A 24,496-nucleotide genomic window follows, 5' to 3' on the forward strand; every position below is an offset into this window, starting at 1 on the left:
ACAGCAGTATAAACAGCATGCATTTTGGGAACAAGAGAGATAAAAAGCTCTACACAGCAGAAGTCATCAGAACTACTAACCTAGTAGTAGTGTCCTATCAGACAGCCACCCTCTTTGCAGCAAGAGAAGACTAGGAGAATATATACAACACAAAACCACCAGATTAAAAGCATGCGTAGTATGGATGGATATTGATTTCGAAATGAAACCGAAGTCACAGGACAGCTATGGCTGTGCAGAATAGCATCAGCTTTGTGTTGACTCATATTAGCAAGGCACAATAAAAGTTACTCCAAATGAATCACTTCCAGTGAAGACAAAATAGTTCCTTCCTGCTGATTGAGCATGTCTTTCATCAGCAGGTACACTTAGTCCTGTTACACGGTCACGCTCCTTCCACAGTGTTAACCGAGCCAGCCTCATACTGCACATGGCCAACGAGAGAGGCCCAAACAACCAGTCTTCAGATGCAACTCAGGGGTCTTGATGCCAAAACAATCTGAATTTTTCAGACTGGTGTTTAGCACTTCAGAAAAATAAAGCCTTCGATTTTAGTGTTCACAGTATTTGTAACTGAAAATCAGATCTCAGCTTTGTGACTCAGGCTTCTCCACTCCACATCTTCTGTCTACTGGAAATTTGTGTGACACTTGCATAAAACTGGGAGCACCACTAGCTGAAATGTATTCTCATGCAGAGCTTTTCAGATGCTTTCCTGCACAGAGAAGTGTTATTTAATTTTTCACCAGCTCTCAACCCATTGAACAACCTGCATAGTGATTCATATATTTAACTGTAATCATATACAACGCAGGCAAAGTCCAAGAAACAGACCATAGACATTTTTATTAAACAGTTTACATCATTTATCTAGATTAACCCTGTTATATCTTTGCCCTTACACAAATTCAGGTTTTCATTATTTTTCCTTACCGAGTTTCTTTTAGCTACAGAAATAATTCACCACAACTAAGAAACCTATGAAGATGCTACTGGTACTATCAAAAAAAATACATATCTGAGTCTCCAGTCCTCACTTTTAATTTTTATATCCTGAAGACTAGCTTTGCTTGAAATGCTTGAGGCAATTCAAAAATGTTCACTACCAGAGAAGAAAAACATTTCACGTCAACACTTCCAAATGTACATATCTGACATGGCTAAAGTTTCCCTGTATTTAAAAAGTTGTAATTTTCCATTCTCCTTTATCAGATTATATTTTTTTTAATATTAAATCAGTTTCTGCCTTTTGGCCAGCACAGCAGAGTACACAGCCACAGTCACCAGCTATACATTGTAATAATTTCTTCGATTGTTCCCATAATGATTCCACAGACCATGACAGTAAAGCATTAGTGGTTAATGATATCACCAAATACCCAAGGAAAATCCCAAGCTGTTCACCTCAGCCATCCAGTTTAAAAATCTAGAACAATACCCCCATTTCTGAATCATCAAAATAAATCTTCACTACAAAATCTAAGACATCTTTAAAACATTGACAATTTTAAGAAAGGTTTAGGTATTTATTGTCAAGGTGAAGTATTTCCACCCATTATCCTTGGGGTGAGGAACAGGTGATATAGTCTGAAAAAGGTCCTAATTATGTCGGTCTGAAATCAAGTGCACTGATTTTCAATATTTTTCAGCAATAAACTTAATGTTCTCAGGAGGTGTTACATTAGCTGTGCTAGAGAATTGCAGACCAGATTCAGCAGAGCTCTGAAGTATAGCATCCTAATTTTGTGTCAGTGGAACATAAAAATGTGCTAAAATGTTTTGTTGAATCAAAGCCTAAATCCTCTGTTTTTTCCCCAGAACTGGTTGGCCGCAGTTAGCCGGGGAGCAGCTTGATCTATATCACTCTACTGGTGTTGCTCAACCTGAACTGCAGGAGATTGCTTCCAAGGGGAAGGGAATTTCATTCTTGGTGCTTGTCCTTTTTTCTTTATTTATTTCCTTAAACTCCGCTGAGAATACGAGGACGATGTTGTTATGGGCTGGTTATGGGATCCGACACCTCCACCAGAAACTGGGCGAAAACACTCAAATAACTCTTTTTATGTACCCCACCAGTACACCAACAGTTGTGGGTTTGGTACACTCTGTGTTAACATGTTTGTATCGCTAGGCCAAATAGAGACAGGCTCTTATATGGAGCTATCCACAGCCCCAAAATTCTAGATCAAAGATCCTGACATCAGCTGGATTAGACCGACTTTTAGGGATCAGTTTTGAAATTTCAAAGAATTACTATGACAGTTTTCATACTATTTTACAATAAAATATTCATGCCAATTTAATGAAACTGAAAGACTCCTGCCTGTTGCTTGTGCAATGGTAGCACGTTTAGGTGTTCAGCTCGTGCTTTTTCGGGGGGCTATCTTCTCGTTAATCCAGTTTACGTAGTTAGTCACTCGCGTATAAACTCCAGGTTTGTTGACTCTGGCACAGCCATCTCCCCAGCTGATAATTCCATACAGGTAAGAGATTTCATTTTCATCACAAGCCAGAGGTCCACCCGAATCTCCCTGTGTTAAAAGGAAGGAAAGGTTATCTAATCTGATAGAAAATAATTGGGAAAAGATCAGTCAGGGAAAGTCCCAAAGGGAGACTACTGGAAAAAATGATAACTTATGTTTCTGACTTGTACAATGAGATTTCTAATGCAAAAAACTTTTAGCTTCTTGTAACCATGCATTAAATGAAATTACAGGTATGATTTAAAAAAATTCACTTAGTAAGGGTGATTTCTAAACACCACAGCAAAGATGAATTTGGCAAACTGCAGTCATTCAGGGAAGGTATTCATTTTTTTTCTTCCTCTTAGACTGACTTTCTGTTGAAATGGAAGTGTTAGAAATGAAAAGGTAAACATGACTTAGTAAACAGCACTGGTGAAAGGAGCCACCCTTCTACCTGTTTGAGACGGAGAAGAAATTTGTATTTTCCTATTTAAAAAGAAATTCCTCTGAGAGCAAAACAGGAAGAAAATTTGTGTTGCCCTTATATTAGGAGACTTCTGTGATAAATGAGGGACATCAGATGCAATCTTATCTCTGAGATTAATTTACTTCTTAGGACCTTGCTTATTATTCCACAACTCAGAAGTACCACTGATTGCAATTTCTGTATCAATTCACTGGTTAAAAAAAAGAGTTACCAAGAAAAATCTTTAAAAATAATCAAGCAGAACACATTGTCTACTTGGTATTTATTGGTCTTGAAATATTTTTATACATAACACATGGTTTATAGATTAATTTCCTGAGCATACATTAAGAAAATTCAAAGGTCAGCTACATTTGCTGTAACATTAAGAGGTCTACAATATTCCTATATACACCACACTACAAGTCTGCTGGCAAGAAAAAAAAAATTATTGATTCACTAATAATGATTTCAGGTCATGACCACTGTATTGCAGCAACATCTGTGACTCTAAATCAGTGTTTCTCAGACTTTGCAACTCTCTTGAGACCATTTGTCCTTATGCAGCTCCTCTCTCCCTCATTCCCTCGTTCTTTACCTTCTTTCTCCCTCCTTCATTCCTGAGCAGCTGTTTCTCCAGGGCAGGGAGTGAGAAGCAGCTGTAATACTGAATACTTATATTACTTACTGGGCAAAGCAATGAAAACTGAGCAAGCGAGGCAGTTCCCAGCTCTCTAGCTAGTGTGAATGCTTGCAGCGAGTAGCTACATCCAGCTCTCACCCTGGCCTGGGAACCCTGAGCCACTGCTGGCTGCTACCGTTTCATTCTTGACACCTTTGCTGGGACACTTATGATCTCTATAGGGGTTCCAGCACACAGTACATATTCTTTACTTAATCTCACTGCCAAGTATTAGACATGTGCTGGCTGTTCCCCAAATTACTGCTAATGGGGTGTAACCCTCCTCCTGCAGTACCAACTAAAGAGACAGTTGAAAGTTTATCTGAGTAACAGCCTGATCCTTAGTTTAAAAAGCAGCCTGATCTAACGCCACAACAGCCCTGTAGCCTCATGGAGAGCCAGAGTGTGACACAGCTGCAGAAGAGATGCGAAGCAGTAAGAATACGAGGTTGTTCCATGAAGGGTGGGAGTTGTGAAATACAGCTTCCAACAGATTGATACTGTTTAACACTGTTAAAACCCATCCACTATAGTAACCTCAGCTCCTTCCTCCTCCAGACCCCACCGCTGCTCCACACCTCCCACCCAGGTATCCTTATTTCCATGCAGGCAAGAGGCAGCGGCTGCTGGCGCTGGCTCCACGCAAGCTGCCAGCTGGCCACCAGAGCACTGCCATCATTTTGCAGTCTCCCAGCCACGCGCTGAGGCAACTCACCTGCCGCTGCATAGCTGGGTTTTATGAAGCTAGGAGGAATATAATGCCTTGGAGGTTTTTGCCCCTCTGTGGAACTTAGTTGACACTGAGCGGGTTAAAAAATTATGGTGGAAGCAAACGGTGTGGTCACATACATTTCACTTCTTTAGGAAACAGGACTAAAGAGTGAGATATCTCTGTAAAGTCAAAAGGCAGTATTGTAGCACTGCAACGTATCTTATGATAATATCCATGTGAGTTAATTCCAGGCAGCAAATTCACAACATTACCTGGCAAGCATCAGACTTGCTGTCGAAGTATCCAGCACACAACATATTTTCACTGACTCCTATTCCATAAACTTCAGGGCTTCTGCACTTCTCCTCAGGAATAATTGGAACTGTAGTTTCTTGCAGGATATCTGAATAACCAGATACATCTTTAAAAAATTCCCAGAGAGGAAAAAAAAATAGTTATTTTCTTCGAATGTGAAGAACATAGCATGGAAACACAATCCAAAATACAACATATAAACACACTTAACATCTCAATGATGTTCATGTTGTGGATCTCTTTAGAAGATAATAATTATTATAAATGATCACTTTCTGCTTCTCTGGTCATATCCCATACCCTTTAAAATAGCACCATTTCATATCCAGGCTTTAATCCACTTTAGGTTCTCTCATTTCCTAGAGATTCAGGAACACTCCCTCAGCAGTCCTGTTTTAGCCCTTCAGTCCACTCCTCTTTCCAGATGTGATATTTAATCTGCCATTTAATCATAATTGTACCAAAGACTCCATTAGCTTTTGTTACCTTTAGGTCACACAGTTAAATCAGGACTATATTTGCCTTTGCTAAATCTCTTAGCAAACGAGGCATCATTCTTGCCTATCTACATAGGTTCCTGCTGCCTCCACATCAAAGCAACATGGTTAAGCCTCGCAGTCTTGAAATTCCCGATCTCAAAGGACGGGTGAGAAGTAGTGGTTCTTCTTTTCATGTCTCTCAAGCTGGACATTGCACTGCTTAGCCCCAGGTCTAACTGCCCCCCTCCAATAGACGTTTCCAGAGTTTCCTGCCTGGTGAAGGTAAAGATCTCCTCCGTCATAGACTTTTGTTTAAGTAGATTGTGGTTGGTTTATGCTCACTGATATCCATCTTGAGAAACCAGGGTAGGATTCACTGGACTAAATGCAGGTATGTATGATGTTGGTACCTACAGCTAAGCTACTTACTGTGGGCTCCCCTCACACTCCACAGAGACCTAGTGAGTTGACAACTCATCTCATCCTAAAATAGATGCAAATGTTTGGTCGAATGAACCACACTCCAAACTCCGGTGACTATTAAGGATGTTCAGGATGACCATGTCAGATGTAAATATCATAAATATCTAAATGCAGGTAAAATGAATCTCACCAGAGGTCCCTTTGAAAGTATTTTCTGAAACTATAAATTGTATAACATATCCTTGAACATTATGTTTTAATTAGTAGCATTTTTTCCCCCAGACACTGACTCTGTCATTAACTCACTCTCTTGCTTGTGTCCCCATCCGGAAATCTGACATTTGTACTCCTCAGGGAAAACGGTGTTACTTTCCGGTAAGCAGATTGGCTGGACAAACTGGGACTTGACGGCACAACGCTGGCCATTCTTCTTCAGCTTAATCAAAGCTGCAGAACAGAAAACAGAGGAGGAATAAAGCGACTATTCTCTTTTTTTAATGGGATTGGCAGCAATGGGTCTCAGATACAACTTTAATTATCCCCTAAGCTTCTCTTAATTAAGATATTTCAATCAAAGACAGACAGACTCATCTCAACAGCACCTGATTTCACAGTAAATTGAAGGCTGAAACATTCAGCTCCTCCTCTTGTGGGAATATTTGTTTTATACTGCACTCGCTGAGTAGATTTTGCTTCACTGCCTTTGCAGAGAAGGGGGAAGAGAGAGAATATGTATGCCTCCCCCCACCTTAAAGCTAAATAACAGTGACAAATCCACAACTTCAGCTGGAATCAGTGGGATGTGTAAGTGCTCACTGTTTCTGAAAGTCTGGGCCACATGCCTAATTCCAGTTTTATTAAAAAAAATAATTACTGAAAGAGCTGATGTAATTCAAACTCCTTGTTATCACTGAGTTCAGCAAAATTGAAGTTCTCTAAAACTAAGGAATGAAAAATTAGGATATTTCAAAACCAATCTTCTGGAAATGACAGAGAACTATGCTACCTCCATAACCTTTACTCTGCCCTCACAGGGCTAAAACCAGCAAAACCGGCGAAACCTCTAGACCAGTCCTGACTGGTCAAGGGATTACTTGAACCATTTTAGCAGAGCTTTGCTTGTTTCATGAGACGATTTCAGTGAGTCAGATCCTTCCGGGAGATGAAGCACTTGCCCTGAACCTGTACATGTGGCCACTGCACCTCACTGCAATGGAGGAAGGATCGTTCAGTGGTCAGGCAAGCTTGTCAGGAGGGAGGCGCATATAGTCTAATGAGTATGTGTAAATACAGAGTTATACGGCATCATGAACATGATCCTGAAAGAAGAATCGGAAGTAGCTGGAACACTGGTCCTCTGTAGAGAGCCACCTGTGTTGGGCTGTAGAGCAAATGAGGGGACTTTGTGTTTGATGTAACGAGGGCAGTTGTCCAGTTTGGGCACACCACTCAGAGGTGGCCAAGCTGAGGTAACGTGGGCACATACTTTAGCACTTTGTATCATAGCTTTCAGAGGCTGGAGGTTTTCTGAACACAGCTGTGTGGAAAGCAAGAGATCCTGCTGGATAATCCAATTTCTCTACCGGCAAGATTTCTGGGGTTTTGTGGTATCTGTAAACAGTATCTCACAAAGTGAGGAGCCCACACAAGGTGCACTTCAGCACTCAACAGCTTGCTCTCCCTCACCTCCTCTCTCTTCCCCGCCAACTCTGCTCACTTCCGAATCCTCTTTGCTTCCCAGCAAACACTCATGTGGTGGTTTGTTTCCTTTTGAAATGCAGTTTCAGCACCAAATAATTCTTCTGTTGTGACAGTAGAAGTCACTGACAGGGCAGAGTATGACCCCTTACTTTCTTTTGCTCCAGATTTCTGCCTGTAATCAGGCCGTTGGTTTTTAATGGAGCACATCTTAGGATCTCCATCTTCAACCAACCCCAGACTTGGACACTGCATATCTGCAAGGCGTGCCAGATTTCAGAGCAATCGAAAGAGTTAAGGGATCTCGAAGTGCCAGCTCTGATTTACACCAGGATAGTTCAGAGCAGAGTAATACCTCAAATCAAGTTCAATCTGTGCTATTCTGATAGAGCTGCCACCAACACAGCAGCAACAGCAGATGCCACAACAGCATCTGAATGCTTTTTGCTATATAGTCGGAAATATTCACCATCTAGGAGCAAAAAAGACAGTACATTCCTGACCTAAGATATCCCTGATGCCAGGCTATTAAATACACTCATAGACAGAGTGCTCACACAGCTTGATACTCCAGGGAGACGTGCCAGCTTCCCTAAGAGCAGATCAGGAAAAATGAAGCGAGTTGCTCTTCTATCGTCATTCTGACTAATGTTATAAGGTCAATCAGAAAGGTATTTAACTTTTGACTGATATGACAGCTGATTTTTAAATCTCTCTCTTTAGTGTAAAAAAATGATTCTTAGTAACACAGCTTTTCGGAGGAGATGGGGCTATTATATTCAGCTAGTCAGATCCTCTATACAATACAGACAATAGAATTTTACCAAGTAATTCCTGCATCAAGCCCACGGTTTTTGGTTCAGTTGAAAAAGACGCCCAATCCCACAAAGACTTGAAGTGATGATGAATCTGCCATACATCTAGGTAAATTGCTCCAATGGCTAATTACCATAATTATTTAAAATTTGCAATTGATTTCTCATCTGGATTTGTCTAGCTTGCAGATGCTGCTATAATTCTGGTGGAACTAAGAACCCTCTGCTATCAAAAGCCTCTCCTACTGTCTCTGATTTTTCCACTGTGAAGGCAGCTTTCAACAGGACAACTGAAATAAACTAAGTCAACTAAACAGGATATAATATTGTAAGAACAAAAATACTCACCGATATCATGGTCAAGAGGGTTGAACACAGAATACTGAGGATGCAAGACATATTTCTCTATTTCAAATGTTTGTGTTACATCAGTCGTTCTATTAAATATATGCTGACCCAGAACTACTGTAATAGAGGATTTTGGTGGACTATAATACAAAGGAAAGAACAAGCAATTCCATGATTAATAGGACAAATAAAATCCAGTTTTCAATGGCTGTGTGTCCCATGAACTATAATAACCTCAGCTCCCCACCATGTCCATTATATTACCTTCTCAAAATACCTTGACTTGTCTCCTAGGCTCCCTACATACTGCTGGCCAGGAAAAAGATGGCTAGTGTTATAAGCACACCCAGACTCTGTGGGTCCTGATTAACCTAATTAAAGGCTGCTGCTCCTTGACAGAAAGAAATGACAACCCAAATATACTGCTGCCAAGCTGCTGGCAGACCAACTGCTGTAGGGGCTGCAAGCTCCTCTTGTTCCAGAAACTTTATTACCTCTCTTGACCAGAGTTTGCCAATGAGTATAAAAATTAAGGAAGAAATGAGAGACCAGAAAACTAGTCAGTGGTGGATTTCTCTAGGAAACCAGGACTTTAAAGATGTTACAGGCATGGATAAAGATTTTAGAGGTGCTGGGAAACCAGCAACTCGGGAACATCTGGGCAGTGTTCACCTAATGGCTACCACCACTTTGGTGCTGTGGTTAAATTGATCTGTTACATCTGCTGTCTAGAATTACAAACAGCTCGGTGCAGAAAGGTCTCAACAGCACACTGATCTAATGGGAAAAACCACATTCGGAGGAGATTTTGCGTTTTGTAATTCACACTGGTGAATTTTTCAGTCATTGATTGTTTACTTTAAAAAGACCACAGTACTCTTATAGCCAGTGTCTAAGGATGGACAGCAAATAGGAACCAGTACAACAGCTGGGAAGAAAGGGAAAGTTGGGAACAATCAGGAAGTGTTTGGAAAAGTAGTAAACTCTCTAGCTTTGAAAACAATGGAATTCAAATTTTGCTCTTGCTTTAAAACCAATTTGATGTGCATGTGCGTAAGTCTACAGTGAATTTAGTTTGCAGGTGTCTTCTACATCAGAAAACTCTTATGTTTTATTATCCAGTGCAGGAGTAGAAAACATCTGCTGTCATACATCGTGCACAGATGCAGAGTGATCAACACGACTAAGTTTTCCTAGTCATCTTTGTCTTCGTGTTCATCGCCAGTGTCTGTCAGATACAAACGCACAATGGCTAATTTACCTAGATGAAAATATCCTGAGTAACTGCAGTGCTCAGAGAAGGCAGCTATCCTACAACAATAACTATGCTTAGGATTAACAAAGGAAAGCTCAAAGTTTACATTTTTTTAAGGATTGGGAAAATAGAAGACAATAAAAGATTCTTCAATGAATATGTAATGAAATGAATATGTTCCCCATGTTCTTGCAGGGTAAACTGATCCCTTTGAAAATCAGATTTGGGGCCTGTAAAACAAAGTGGAAGTTTGCTTCCCAGGACAGTACTTAGACTAGATTGTAAAGGCACTAAATGGTTCTGCTATGACTATCTATGAATCGATGGTGAATCGTTCAGGAAAAGAGAAAAAAAAAAGGGAGGGGCTGCAAAAAAAGGAAGAAAACAAAAAGTTAGTTGCACAGGTATCTATTGTCGCCTAGCGGAAAACGGTTGAAACTGTGGCTAACTCAGAGGTACTACCCAAGCGGAAGAATGCAAATTACAGTGCAGCAATTAGGGCAAATCTGTATGTACGAAACCACCAGCTGGAAGTGGGTGGAAATGTCCTGAATAGCTGCCAAAGTTAGTAGCTATTTCACAACATTTGAACAACAAACGCATTGTGGCTCGAGCTCCAAGTGCCTGAGTACAGCATTCACAGTGGTATTATTAGCTCTACAAGCTATCAGGGTATGTATTCTGGCATGAGGTTTTCTGTTTCTCTTGGCTTCTTTACGATGCACAGGAACAATGGGTATGAAATGATGTAATATTTTTCCCATCAATGTGATCAAACTGAAATCAGGAAAAGTATTCAGCATTTGTGGAAAAAGAAATATTTAGAATAAAAGAAGAGCATCTTATAGCCAACTTTTTCTCCAGTGTCCTACAGCTGGAAGAAAAAAAAAATCTCTCAAGAATATCAGCCTCCAAAATCCCACCAAAATTCAACAGTGGTTCAGTTCTTCCCTTTGGCTCTTGGAAAAGTTCAGCCCACTCTATCTGTGCCAATCAGCGATAATTTATTGTCTGTAATAAATCACTGCTTGGATGTTTCAGCCTTTTTGAACAAAACACAGCAACGAGACTAATCATCTCTGTTACACCTCACAGCAGGCATAAACATGCAATCAGGTAACTGCAAAGCAGCAAAATACTTACATCCCCCCACAGATGCTTGTGTGTGCAAGCTCCTGTTCTTATACCCTGCCATCCTTAGACCCAGCACTACCTTTTTCCTTTAATCAGGTCACTTAACTTCTTCAAGACTCCTTAAGGAACAAGATAAATGCTAGTGAGAGAATAGGTGTCCAAGGTATTTGTCAGCTCATGAATTGCACTCAATTTGCCCATAACTGCTTTGAAACATTGGCCTTCTTTTTCACTGTTGCAATTCAGGTTTGTTGTGATTCACCAGCAGGCTGTGACGATGAGGAGGGAACCTACTGCCATGCTAATAGTTGAGTTTACCTGTTAACAAAGCAATGTGCTGCTGACACCACCCAGCAAGTCTGAACAAGGCTTCCAGCACAGAAACTGTCTCCAATATATATAGCGGCTGTCCAGGGATGAGATCCAGGCAAAGATGAAGATCCCCCAACAATCCTGGGTCTTACAAAGCTTCTTTTTTTGTGTCTTCTCCCACATGCTCTTCTGGCAATTGTAGAATTATCCACATTATCTGGAGCTGGTTGCATCCTTTCCTTGCTTTCTGAAATATAAAGGGATATAGTATCAGACTATAAATTCTAGCAATTTCGAAGCACTGGGACTTCCATAGGAGTCTTTCAAATAAAGACTCTTTAAATTATCATTAAGTGTTCACATGCAACTGGATCTCACTCAGGAGAGTTGCAAGATTGAAACCTATGTCTCTTCCAAACACTTTGGCTACATGTATATTAGTATAAATTGAATGTGCCTGGGAATGTATAATCAGACACTGTTTCATTTACCGGTACAAATATATCTTTTATTACTGACGAAGACACAATGCACATACAGCACATCTTCATTTTCACATACTGGACTGAGCTTTGTCATTCTAATGGCAAGGACGAATATGTTTGTCTTAATGTCATCAATCACCTGTATTTGAATCATAAATGTGGAATAAAAGAACAACTCTTTGCAGATTATGACTCTGTTCTAAAGGCCTGCTTTAGCATTAACAACAGTTAAATATTGATCTAAGCAAAGAGCAGACCTCTTTAGTTTTTGGAGTTAATATACTTTACATCATGTGCCTTCAGGATCTAGTCCTTTGTTTACTCACAGAGGCCCATTCCCTTCTCTGAGCCTGCTTCCCCAAGTGAGGACAATTTGTATCAAAGCATCATTCATTTCTGAAGTCTTACATGTTCTAGCAGAAATTCTGGTGGTATTGGGATGACCGTGGTCACTAAATTGTGACAGGGGTAGTGTGACGCTGCTTTGTTGCAGGAAAAAAAAAATCTCATGTTGTATCATGACTCCAAAAAATGCAAAAGCAGCTTGTTTTGGTCATTTGATTTACTGCAAACAGCAAAATATTCAGCATTCTGGGAACAACAGAACATTCACAATTACTCAGTGAAAACTTGTTCTAGCATCAGTAACTCTTCTTCATTAATTGATAACAGTGATTTTAAGACAATCTTTACATACCGCAAGATTGAATGTTACAATATTCCCAAGACAAACTGTTTTCCTTCATGATGTAACACCATGGTCTCTCATCATCATCTGGATTTCTAATTAATTCAAGGGGAAAATGAATTACAAGCATTAACCACAGTGTTGTTCCACACTTCCCAGATGTTTTCTGCAATTTCTCCTGCACCTGCAGAGGGCTGACGAGACAGCCAAGCGTTGAACTGTCTGAACCTGACCTAACAAAGCTCCCCTAGACGAGTAAGTAGTCTTTAAGTAGGGTTACTCATGCTTAAAGATAAGCTGGTTAAGCATATGGTCACAGGCTAGATCAGGACCTAAAATGCAGACACATGACTCAGTACCAGTAAAATTTTCTTACAAGTACTTGGATGCATGAGCATGTTCACATGGTTTAACTGCAGCCCACACCGCAGTGCTTTAGCAGATTTCCGATCAGCTATTTTCAGGACTAAATCCCATGGGAGAGATTCCTTTTTTTAGATGAATTTTTAACATGAGGAAATTCCAACACAGGTAGATTCATAAAAAAATCCATAACAAGAATAACTAGCAAAAGAGAATTTGAGATGCTCAGGTTCACGTTCCCTGGAGAGTCTGTGGAAACACAAGACTACCTCAAGAAAATATTACATTCCTCAGAAGCATTTTAAGAGGGGGGAAAAAAAACAGAATGAATTTAGCCCTTTGTTACTTCTGTGCAAAACAAGCTTTTCACTTGATTCCACTAGGTTTCTCCACGGTACAGCAAGACTGTCTTTGCCAGTGCTGCAAAGTAAGTAACGAGAAATTTGCCCAGTTTACTAATTCAAGAATATAGGGAAACTTTGAAGACCCAGAAGGATCTTCAGTATGACCAGAAAAACAGACGTGGTAATTCAGGGCTCCAGGTAAACAGCAATTCTAATTTCAATTGGATTTATCAGAAGCAGTATCTATTATTTTAAGGTTCTTCATTTTTTTTTGCTTTTCAACCTGATTGCTATTCAGAAAAAGATTAAAGCACTTTCACATTTTGAGAACTGCAGCAGCAATACAGGTTGACTCATCTTCCACCAACAATGTTTCTAAATTAGACTATTTGAAGAAGGAGATATCTGCAGGATTATATAGTATAGCAGAGAGAGCCCCAGAAAGTGACAAAAGTGAAAAGCTTTTTTTCTCAGCTCTACAGAATATGATAACATCAGCTCCTACACCATTTAATTCTTTGCATTTCAAATCTACAAGGGAATATTGTGCTTAAATGATGCAAACTGAAGGGATCAGGATTTATCAGAGCACTAAGTATGTGCCCCATAAATTGCCATGCTGTGCGGGGATACTGTGAATCTCATGCTTAAGCGCTTGAATCAGGACCAAGCGTTGGAAAGCAAGCCAGTCTGGATTAAGGGAGGGTATAGGAACCATTCATTAGCTTGTTGTAGATCACAGAGAAGAGGAGCTACTTTGAGCATTTGTGCTTTTTATTACCAGGCAAATTAGGAAGTACAGTACATTCTGATCTTCCTGAAATACTAGTTTGACCTCCACACACACAAAAAATACAGATCAGCCAGTAAGATATGGAGAAGCATCTAAACTTTGCCATTTCTAACTTTTGCTCATCTCCAGAATTCACTCCAAATGGAAACATTTCCTTTATTCATGGATATCCATTGATCTCATGAAGACCTCAGAGACAAGAGGAGCATAAAATAAGAGGAGAAAGCCTATATACCACAAATCTTTTCATTATAACTGTACAGAAAGCTTTAGTAAAAATGTAGTCTCTCATCTGTGCAGTTCCATCAAAATCAAAACACTGTGAAATTTTATTTTGCAAGAATTTTATTTTGGAAGAAATCCGAGAAAGAAATTTGACATCCCATTTTGACGTTATGTAAGCACAGTGTTTTGATTTCTCATTCTGAAATAACTTTTCACTTTCAAAATGGTTTTCTTTTCCTTCATATTGCATAGTTCACAACTGAATAATTTGAAATTAAAAATTAACCATTTCAGTCTGGCTAGTGCATTTCTTTCTCCTTGTGAATATACAGTTATGAACGATTTCAAAATAGTTGAAGTATGGCCCCATTTGAAAAAAATTCTGGGGAAAAAAAAGACCAGGAATTCCAAACGTTATTGTATGACTAGCCCTCTCGTGGCAGACCCAGCTTTTGATCTAGCCTATCTGCCCAATCTAGTTTTCTCCACATGTACATCCCTTACGTGAGGCTGCTAAAGTCTGGCTTTTCTGAGGTATGGGAAACACCTGCTTTGGTATCCCTGGCCCTTCTCCCTGCCAAAGCTGCTCCCACAATACATCCACCTCTTGGCTTACAAACACAGGACAAACAAGAACTTTTCTCACCTGCAGTAAGAGAAAGGTCCCAAGCCTAGCAATATTGCTTTTTCGACACCGTTGACATGAAACTCTTGGTAAAGTAAATCTGAATTCCAGGGCAAGCAGCTGTATCCAGAAATTGTTGTCTTCGCAGTACCCCTGTATTCTGTACCATTGCCATGGTAGCAATTATGGCTAGGAACTGGCAAAACAACATACTGGTCAGGATCAGAGCAAATAACATGTTAAATAAATACTTATTTCATGTCTGAGGCCCCAAAAGACAGTCAATGCCCTTTACCTTTCACAGGAATTTGTTCCAGCAAGTAAGAACTTAAAGAACAGTGAGTGGTAGAAACTACTGCTTAAAATGAATAGTGAGTTAGCCTCATTTCACACATGCACAAATAACTATTCAACAGGCGATATGGCAGAGAATTAGACCTAAATTTTTTACTGTGTTTGGAAGATTTAGTCAGCAATCTGCAGCAAAGTCAGCAATATGGTTGGGATTCATCTAGCCTAATTTTAGACACTTACAACTCAGCTCATTACTGGAAACTCCCTTTTTAGTCAATTAAGAGAAACAGGCATTTCTAGAGCAGAACTGATCTAGCCTGTTTTAGGTGACATTTTTAAGACGACATGAATCTTGTCGTATACTCTTGACTACTCTGACCAGTTCTCCGTTGACAGTAAAGGGAGTTTAAGTCAAGCAGCTCACATAGAGATGTCTATGCTGTAAGGTAGCCAAAACAATCCTGCCCTGCCAGCGAATGCTTGAAAGGCCCGATTTTGGAAAAGACTTTTTTTAATAACCTCAAACACACCTGTTACTGTGTGTATGTGTGTATACACATATATGTGTATATATATATTTATGTACACATTTATACACATACATATTGCAAATATACCAATTTCACAGAAGTTAAGCTAGTGGGTTAAATTCCCATATTCAAAACCTATTTCTTTGTTACCTGCACATGGGGTATTTCTTCAGATAGGTCTGACATATCTTCCATGACCTGTATACTCAGCTGCCAAGATCTATCAACAGCACATACTAGCATTATGGCTGAGAAGCATATGGGGATGCATTTGTATACAAATAGCTATAGTGAGCCTGCCCTCAAAATACAGCTCAGACTATCCCAAAGGAAACACAAAACCATCTAATGTACAAAGAGGATTAATTGCGACCAAGCCCCAGAGGGTTTTTTATCCCAGCCATGTCAGTGCGACTTATCCATGACATCTGCAAGACTGCTGGAATGTTCATTTAAACATATAAACATGCTTAAATATATAACACCATAATACTGCTTGGCTGTTGAGAAACAAACTGTGAGGACGATCTGTCACAACCCACAGTGTGGACAGCTATTGCCAAAGATCTGTTTATTTTGACAGAATAAGGTGACGTGGGAAATGGGGCATATAACCAGCACTGAACTAGCGAATTGCAGCAATAAACCACCGATGTTGATTATCCTTCCCAGCCATCAGTGTAGCAACAGACCTCAAAATTACAAGCAAGCACATGGCATAAATTTGGGAGCTGGATGTCAAGGACAGTGCTGCAGGAATTTAATGTGAGCTAGCAAATACTTTGCAAAATTGTCTTTCTCGCTTGGCTTGGCAGACACTTCTGAGATGGTGCGACAGCATCTCCTGATCCTCCCCCTGCCTTTAAATCAAATTCCTTTTATTTCAATAAGGGTGAATATAATATTAAAAACAAGCACATATTTTAACAACCATAATCTTAATAGAGTACGTTGAAAAGAGCTGTCTTCCATTTGCATCTCTAGTAATAGCAACCATTTCTTGGCAACACTGCCATTTATTTTCTGGGCAAGTTGCAAGTTAAGAGGCTCTGTTTGCCAGTCATGAAAATACCACCATCATGCTGTATGCTAAATTCTTTCATTTATCCAGGGAAGTGCCAGGTGCTGTTTTCATTTGTACTGTATTTATTACATTCCAAAATGATTTAGCGTTGCCTACTTTGGGGAGGATGAAACGAGATTTTTTCAATGCAGGATCGGGGCCATGTTCTGCAACACCAATGACTTGGACATCTTGCAGATGGTGTTTACAAGTTGTGCTCAACCTTGTCAGCCTTAAAATCCAATGTATCTCTGTTTTTGCGAGTTTGCCAGTCAGTGCTAAAGCTGCCAGGAGATTATAACTGGAAGAATTTGGCCCCTTTCTAAATCATCCCTCATGTTCTCCTCCTGTAACAAAGAAGTTTGGCTCACGTACTGAGCTTGTGGAGAGCAACAGTAATAGCTCTCACACAGTTTTTTGTTTGTTTTTGGTTTTCTAAAGAGTGTTTTGGGAATAGAGCAGAGTAACCTCGTCTCAAAACTTGTGGAGAAACGTTCATGTTAACGCAGTCATTAGCAGCTTTCCATCAGTCTGTTTTTCACTCCAACAACCTGCCTCTGACAAGCTTGCAGTAGCACTCCAGCATGCACAGCACACCTCATTGAAGGGCACCTCATCTGAAGGGCACCTGTATCTCAGGCCATTAAAAAGTATGCACAAAGCCTAACACATATCATCATCTGTAAGTGAGGACAAATGATTCTTAAAAAAAAAAAAATCTCTGGGAGTTTTGCAGTTTTATAGCCCTTTTGCTTCTACTAGTCTTTTTTTCAACTGTTGCAGCATCGAAACAACTCCTTTTCCCTCTCTGTCAGAAGTGGCGTGTAGGTGGTCTGCTTTCAGCAGGTTTAATGGATTGCTCTGACTGGGAATTGTTCTTTCTGAATTCTTTATAGCTTCTGCAGCTTCCCATAACTTTGAAACATATTTACTTTCTTATGCGGAAGAAAGTAATGGAAGTCAGAACATATGTATTCTTCTCACTCATTCACTTCCCTTTGGTGCTGCCAATCAACGTTGGAGTGGAACCGGCCTAAAATTTCAGAGGCAGCTTTGGTTTCCCAAAAACCTAGCTGCAAGTTACTCTGCAGAGCTAGGTCAATATCTTCTCTTTATATAAAAAATAAATAAAACTTAAAAATAGAAATAATTCCCTTTTATGTTTTATTTTTGAAAATCCCAGAGGTTTAAATAACTGACATCAAACATTCTCATTGTGTCGGGATGGCACATTTTGTCAGAATGTCACGCCAAGTTTGTGTTTTAATTTTTCAGTAAAAAGCAGTTTCAGATCTTAAACCAAATTAAAAGCAAATTGAAATAGAAGTTATCCAACCAGTTCGAATTGCTGACTTCTTGAAAACATTTGACGAGATCTTTCTGTCACCAGCTCATGTCTCAAGTTCTGTAGTTACGTACCTGAACATTTTTATGAATAACTTTTCAAAGATTTTTTTGTAGAAAACAATGCATCTTTGTTTTTTTTCCCCAAAAATATCTCATCAACCATTTTGCTAATGTTTTTGAGCCTTGACTGTGTTTTTTTTGCAGCTATATATGTTCTGTTTCATTGTATTAATAGAAATGATTTTTTTTTTCTCTGATGGTGCTAATTCTTGGGCAGGACAGTTTTAAGAAACCCTTACATTCATACATAATGCCTTGTCTTATCCCTGACCAACTCATAATGCTTTTATTAAATACTGTGTTGGACTAGTTTCGAGCCTGTATTGTTCTGTATGAGCTAATGGTAGGAAGAGGGAAGAGGACAAGAATAAAAGTTCTCCCTCTGCTTACAACTGCCCTCATAAGAGATCTTCCCTGGTGTCTTAATTACCCATTGTCCAGATGAAAAAGATCTTTAGAAAGTCATAAACTAAACTAAAGCCTTGGTGTAACTGTTTGGACATCCTCCATCCGAAGCGTCCTTCAAGCACACATGCAGTCCGGGTTCAAAGCCCTGTACAGGGTATAAGTGAATTTTCTTCCCCGCGTGAGCCCTGGCTCAGCTAGGTGCTGGCAGAGGGACAGCCTTTGCGCGATTCACCTGCAAGCTCCCTGGCTCCTGCCCTGGCAGACAGCTGGTAGCTGCAAGTTCACCGCCGCAGAGATGAAAGCTGTGAAGGGCTCTGATTTCGGGAAGCTGCCGCTCACCTCGCTGCAAGCCCAGCTAACCACTCGTCTGAACTGGCAATAAACGTGCGACAGAAAGGCGTCTCCAGTATTCATAGAGATTGCTCTTACAGGTGTCTCGCTTCGCTGTATAAAGCATTCAAAACCGCTCAGGTAGTCTGAGAGCAGTAAGGCAGCGAGACATTCCTATGTGAAATGCAAAAAACACCATGCTGAGAGCTTTGAGAAACATTCGCATTTACCTAGCACTGTTCTTAATCATCTTCTCCAAGAAAAATGTGGTTTACCTTCAGAATAAACTCTATTATATATAAATATATGTATAATGTATAAATATATATATTTCAATATTTCTGTTTGGGCTTATGATTTAATACAACAGCAAATAACAAAGGTAACTAATTTCTAACAAACAACTAATTCATATTATGTGCTGCTTCCCAGTTTGTTGAATAGCAATAAAATCTCCAGTCTGGCAGCACCTAACACTGAAATAAATCCCCACTGGAACTGTAGCCTGGTTATGAAACACACAAACAATCTGTCTGAGCCAAAAAACTATGCAGAAATACTGGAAAAATTGGCATCCCTTTGTAGTGAATTACATGTAATAGAAACTTAACATGTAAAACAAGAACGGGTTTAGTCCTGGGAAAACAAAGTGATTTGTAAAGCATAAAAGATCTCTAAGTTGCATCATAACTCCAGGAGATTGCACACTCCATTCATCGCAGCCAGACTTATTAATGTATTTCTCCTACAAAGTAGCATCATATCATTGCACTTGCAAATATTTATAAGATCAACTGAGCTAAAATTGAAGAGAGTTGTGTTTGTCATAAAGGCTAGTCTGCAAATGTACTTTCTACTTTCTTAGTAAGCTGAATCCTTTCACTTCAAGGTTTAAGTCTAGAAATCTATAAACTCTACTGGTATTCTATTATAGCTTAGAAGAACAATATCCTAAATAACAAGAAGGACTGGTTCTTTTTTCCATTTCATTTTTCTAGTGATAATCTTGAATTGTAGCACACCAGTTACGATTTACAGGGCAATCAATGCAATCAAATATCCAGGTATACAGACTTAAAAGGAGCAACATCTTCAGGAAATAGGTTGTCAATACGTAGGCAAAAGAAATTCTAGTAGAAACAAACAGATCCCAGTGTTATGTCACCTTGACAGGGAAGCTACCTCTTGCGTGGTTAACCTCATGGGATTTTCAAGAGTATCTGAGTGCCTAATTTGGATTCAAAGCTGCCATTCTTTTGAATACACCTGTAGGTCTTTGCGTGTAGATCTTAAGAGCATGGTCCCAAGATCAAGTCAATTTTGTAGGCTAAAGTAATGCTATGTGAACCTGAAAAATATGAAGAGGTGAGCTGAAAGCCTGTGAGCTGCCGTACCACAAGTCTACCACATCTTCCCTTCAAACACCCTCCTAATTAACAATTATACAGCTAAACAGATTTTACGGACTAAAAGATGTCAATCACCTCACATTTCAGGAAAAGGCATACCCTCTATTAAAACTAATTAAAAATTAACCTATACCACTGTCATGTCTCTTAAACAAAACCAAAACAGGACTAGAACTACAGTCATGGCCAAGGACCGTATGGCTGCCAAGCCAAGGACATTATGGTAAGAGTAAGGACTAAGCAGCTGCTACTGGTCCTAAAATGAAACATAATTCAGAAAAAAGAACAACCAACAAATCATACTAGTTTACACTAGGATTACAGCAAAAATTTGTGATCTAAAAAAGGCACTACTGTATTTAACCACAGAAACAGCTGGAAAAAACACTCTTTTGTGAAAATAAACAAGTCCTCTGTTGACCTCCTACCTACATTTATCTCTAACTGAAGAAATTTTTCCTGACTCCTTGCCATTTGTCTTATCCTCCATCCTCATAGAGCTCTACACTATCCCACAAACATCTTGGTAGCTTTCTGCTCTCTAGCCCAAGTTTGCTGAGATGTCCAGCATAAGTGACTCATCCATAACCTCCACACAAACAGTGCTCCCTCCTCCTTTGTTTGTGTGTTCCTCCATATCAGCCAAGATCTTTATACTTCCTAATTCTATAAAGACACCTGAGACATCAGAGTAGCCTCACTATTATTGCTCACATCTACCACCTCCATAGACTATGCCTTATATTGTCTTGAGAAGCCAGTTATCACTAAGCTCCTCTCTGCTAACCCCTATATTGGAACTATCTTAGTGCGATGAATCTCAGGTGGGTTTTCAATTGGTAATGTCATCCTCACGCACTTCTCTATCTTTCATTTCCTCCTACCATTTATCACTACAGCTGTTAGCCTAGTACACCTAGTATTTCCTCAATGAAACTGTCTCCAAAAACCCTCTTGGAAGCAATTCAAAATCTGGTAAAATCCCAGCTCACACCTACTATTTCTGCAAGGGTACCATAGACTTTCTCTTAATTATCCTTGCTTTACTAACCCTTGCCATAATCTCCCCTAATCTCCTAAGGGACCTGTAAAACTTTACCCCTGCAAACCATCTAGTCACTCCTCCAAAGCATATGAAGATATATCAATACTTTTTATTTGCTCTGCCATCTATGCTTTATCCCTAGCAACTCTGGCGGAGTACTAGCTTTATCATCTTCCATCCTACTTTTATTAGTAATCCCAGTGCTCCATACATGCAAACAGCATGAATTATCCCAGCCACACTTACAAACCCTCTTCAACTATTAGTAGTAAACCTACTTATCCAGCCTTAATGGGGAACCAGCTGGTTGAATATCCTTTTATTATTTTCAGCCAACTCACCTTGTTATTATACTTCACCCTATTACTTGTTTTTTATTATTATTTGCTGCAATCCTAGAAAATAAAGAATTAAACACAAAACTGAAAGCATTCTGGTAGATTATAGAATGCATAACATTGTAAACATAAACCAAAAAGTTAAGACTCCTGAACTTCTTAGAGTTTCAGAAGAGAAAGATTTAAACCTTTCCCTCCTGCCCCCAGAGATGGATTTCCTTTACTAAACTACCTTTTCTGGCAGAAGGCTGCAAACGCTCTATTTCAGTAAAGCATGCAACCACTAAAGAGGTGGGTTCCCTGTCTTTTTTTGTCTGCTTTTATTACATCAAACTCCTCCAGTTTAACCCTCAAAGATGTGGCCAAGGCATTTATTTTCTTGTATGTAATTACATATTCATCTATTCTCTCATCTTACTTTTCTAAAAATCCTCAGCCTACTTCTGACAGAAAACAACACTCATCTCCTTATATAACCATACATCTTCCACAATTAGCATCCCAACCCATGCTTTCTTTAAAGCTATGTTATCCCTCTAATCCCATCACCCATAGCCCAACTAGCAAACACTAGAAAACATGAAGGGTTTTCAAAAATATCCCCAACAACTTCATACTTCATCATGAACAAAATACTAGAAAAAAACATTACTCTTACCTAAATCTTACTCCAAAGAGACCTCAAAACATGTAATCCCAAGAAACCTCAAATCAAATAATCCCCTGTGCCATCCTCCCAGTACTCCCAAGCCTACTGCCTCCCGTAACCCACAGCCAGTGACAGACTTGTCCTATGCCTGCCTTCCACCTCATCACTTGTTTAAGCATAAAAAGCACTGAAATCTACCCTCAACTCATCAATCCCAATAATTTTCTTTATTACCCAACTACCTTAATTTCATAAATAGTTCCACAAGAAAAGACCCTGAATAGCTGCCAAATCTATTCTAACACCCCCAAAACCCCCAACCAGCAATCAAGAACATTGTACCACCCAATGAATAAGATAATTCTACAGCACAAAAAGTAACTGAGTAGCTAAACCCCACCTCAGTTACCCACATATAACTCCCAGCTATTCCTCCAACCAACAGTAACACAACAAAGTTATCAATACAGACTAAATGTTTCAGGAAAAGGCTTGGCAACTAATGAGACAGAATAAATGAATCCTACTAATATACCCCCCAGTACATCAAGAATAAAGCTAAAAATAAAAATGAGACCTCCAAATTAACTAGCATCACACATCTAAATAATAATACCAAAGCAAGAACTCCACAGGAAGGAGGAAAAGGATTAGAAGAAATTGCTGTTAACCCAGAAGTAAAGCATAATATATACTAGTTTCCATTTGCACTCCAGCTGAAGCCTGCGGTCTTAACACAGTGATGGTTTTTCAACCACAGAAACATAAAGGCACCAATCCCTCAACAAAAAAAAAATTCTACGACTCCTTTTTAACATCTCCATTAACCCCTTTAACATCTGCATTAATACCTAGTATAAATGAATAACCTGTATCCTCTGGGCAAATAGCACCTCCTTTTTCTTTAGGTTTGTCTTCCTCTATATTCAGCCAACATCTCTACCATGGCTCCTACCTCTACAAAGAAACCTAAAATATCAACGTAATTTTACAATCTTTTATTTATAACTGCCTGGCAGACAGTTAGCTCCTCCCATGAAGTTAAACTTTGCCTCAAAAAACTAATCTTCACAATCCCCTTTCAACTGACTTCTCAGCTAGGACTATCCCAGCTTGGCCCAGGGGCAAAAGCATCACCCTTACGTGTTTCTTACCTATCGCTTCTTCCTCACGTGTAGCAATGCCCATGCGGACGGGCCTGGGCTTTTTTATAACACTTTTGGTACGAATAATACAGGTATTGCCACTCGTTATTAGATAACTAATTTTAAGTTTTTTACTTAGCACCTGGATTCAGAGCTCCCCCATCAAGAGCTGTGTCTCAGAAGTTACTCTTCATACAAAAACGACTTCTTTCTGAAAATTTACAAGTGCATATTTAAGTGCAATTATTGTGAATTAAACATAATTAAAAATGGATCCTTGAATAACGTTGAACAGCATCTGTTTGGGGAGGATTTTTCATTTCCAATTCAAATATCTAGTATCTAATTCCAATATCTAGTATGTAATTTCCTTTAGAATTATGCTTCACTGAAATCTTTTGCCTAAACCGTGTTAGAATATTTTTAAGATGGCAGTTCCTTCTTTAGTACTGAAGGCTTCTTCTTTAAGGGCTAGAAAATAATGTATTACGACAAAGAATAGAAATCTATATTGGACGCAGTCCTTTGTATATAGATCTTCTTTGTTACTTATATCTACTGTGTTACACTTGTCACCTCCTGTATTTTTTAAGCCAGCTCATAACTTTTTGGCAATTGCACAGCCATAATGAGGCAGGCTTGGCTCTAATGGCTGCTTGCAAGAGAATTATAAGGACAGTGGAGAGGTGATTTGGAGCCCCGACTGGGACTCAGTAGTCTGAACAGAGACAACTAATGGACAGATAAGTAGAGATCTGTAAAATCACATAAGTTATCATTAACGTCTGTTATTCACAGTACAAAGCAGGGAAAAATGAAATGATCAGGCAGTAGGTTTTAAACTAACAATAGAAAATGCTGCTTCTCATCACAGCTTTTTAAATCCTGGAACTTCTTGACACAGCATGCTGTGAAAAGCAGAAGCATAAATGAATGCTAAAGAGTTCAGAGAAAATTGTGGAAAACAGGTAAAGGTATATGAAATAGGATGGCCCAGCCTTCTACTAAGAAAATCCTCAAGCGAAGAGGAGTAGTTCTCAGTACATTTCCTGCTACTTCCATTACTCCTCAGCCATCCTCTACTTTGCCCATGCTGGAGTCTCAATAGTAATCAGACTTTTGATCTGATCCAGGATGGCACCTCATTTATTAATATTTGTGAACGTGATGGTGAAAAAAAATAGCTGTTCTGCTATTAAAAACATATGAAGATTGGTTATTCTTTGTAAATGTCAGGAGCAAAGACATCAC

General features: G+C 39.4%; 1 protein-coding gene and 1 pseudogene across 2 annotated transcripts in view; one reads left to right on the plus strand and one right to left on the minus strand.

The window, feature by feature from the left end:
* Positions 1-820: 820 nt before the first annotated feature.
* The window catches only part of HGFAC (HGF activator), a 44,681-nt gene continuing 21,005 nt past the window's right edge, over positions 821-24,496 (minus strand). For both annotated transcript variants that reach the window (XM_026122069.2, XM_026122070.2), the window contains 7 exons: positions 14,649-14,823; positions 12,287-12,372; positions 11,111-11,351; positions 8,404-8,543; positions 5,849-5,989; positions 4,598-4,746; positions 821-2,531 (listed from right to left, as the gene is read on the minus strand). In XM_026122069.2, the coding sequence (XP_025977854.2) occupies positions 2,358-2,531; positions 4,598-4,746; positions 5,849-5,989; positions 8,404-8,543; positions 11,111-11,351; positions 12,287-12,372; positions 14,649-14,823 (1,106 nt within the window). In that variant the 3' untranslated portion in view covers positions 821-2,357. The remainder of the gene's footprint in view (positions 2,532-4,597; positions 4,747-5,848; positions 5,990-8,403; positions 8,544-11,110; positions 11,352-12,286; positions 12,373-14,648; positions 14,824-24,496) is intronic.
* LOC135328151 (cytochrome b-like) lies at positions 20,017-22,450 on the plus strand (annotated as a pseudogene).

This window comes from Dromaius novaehollandiae, chromosome 4 (genome assembly GCF_036370855.1).
Source record: "Dromaius novaehollandiae isolate bDroNov1 chromosome 4, bDroNov1.hap1, whole genome shotgun sequence".
NCBI classification, from domain to species: Eukaryota; Metazoa; Chordata; class Aves; order Casuariiformes; family Dromaiidae; genus Dromaius; species Dromaius novaehollandiae.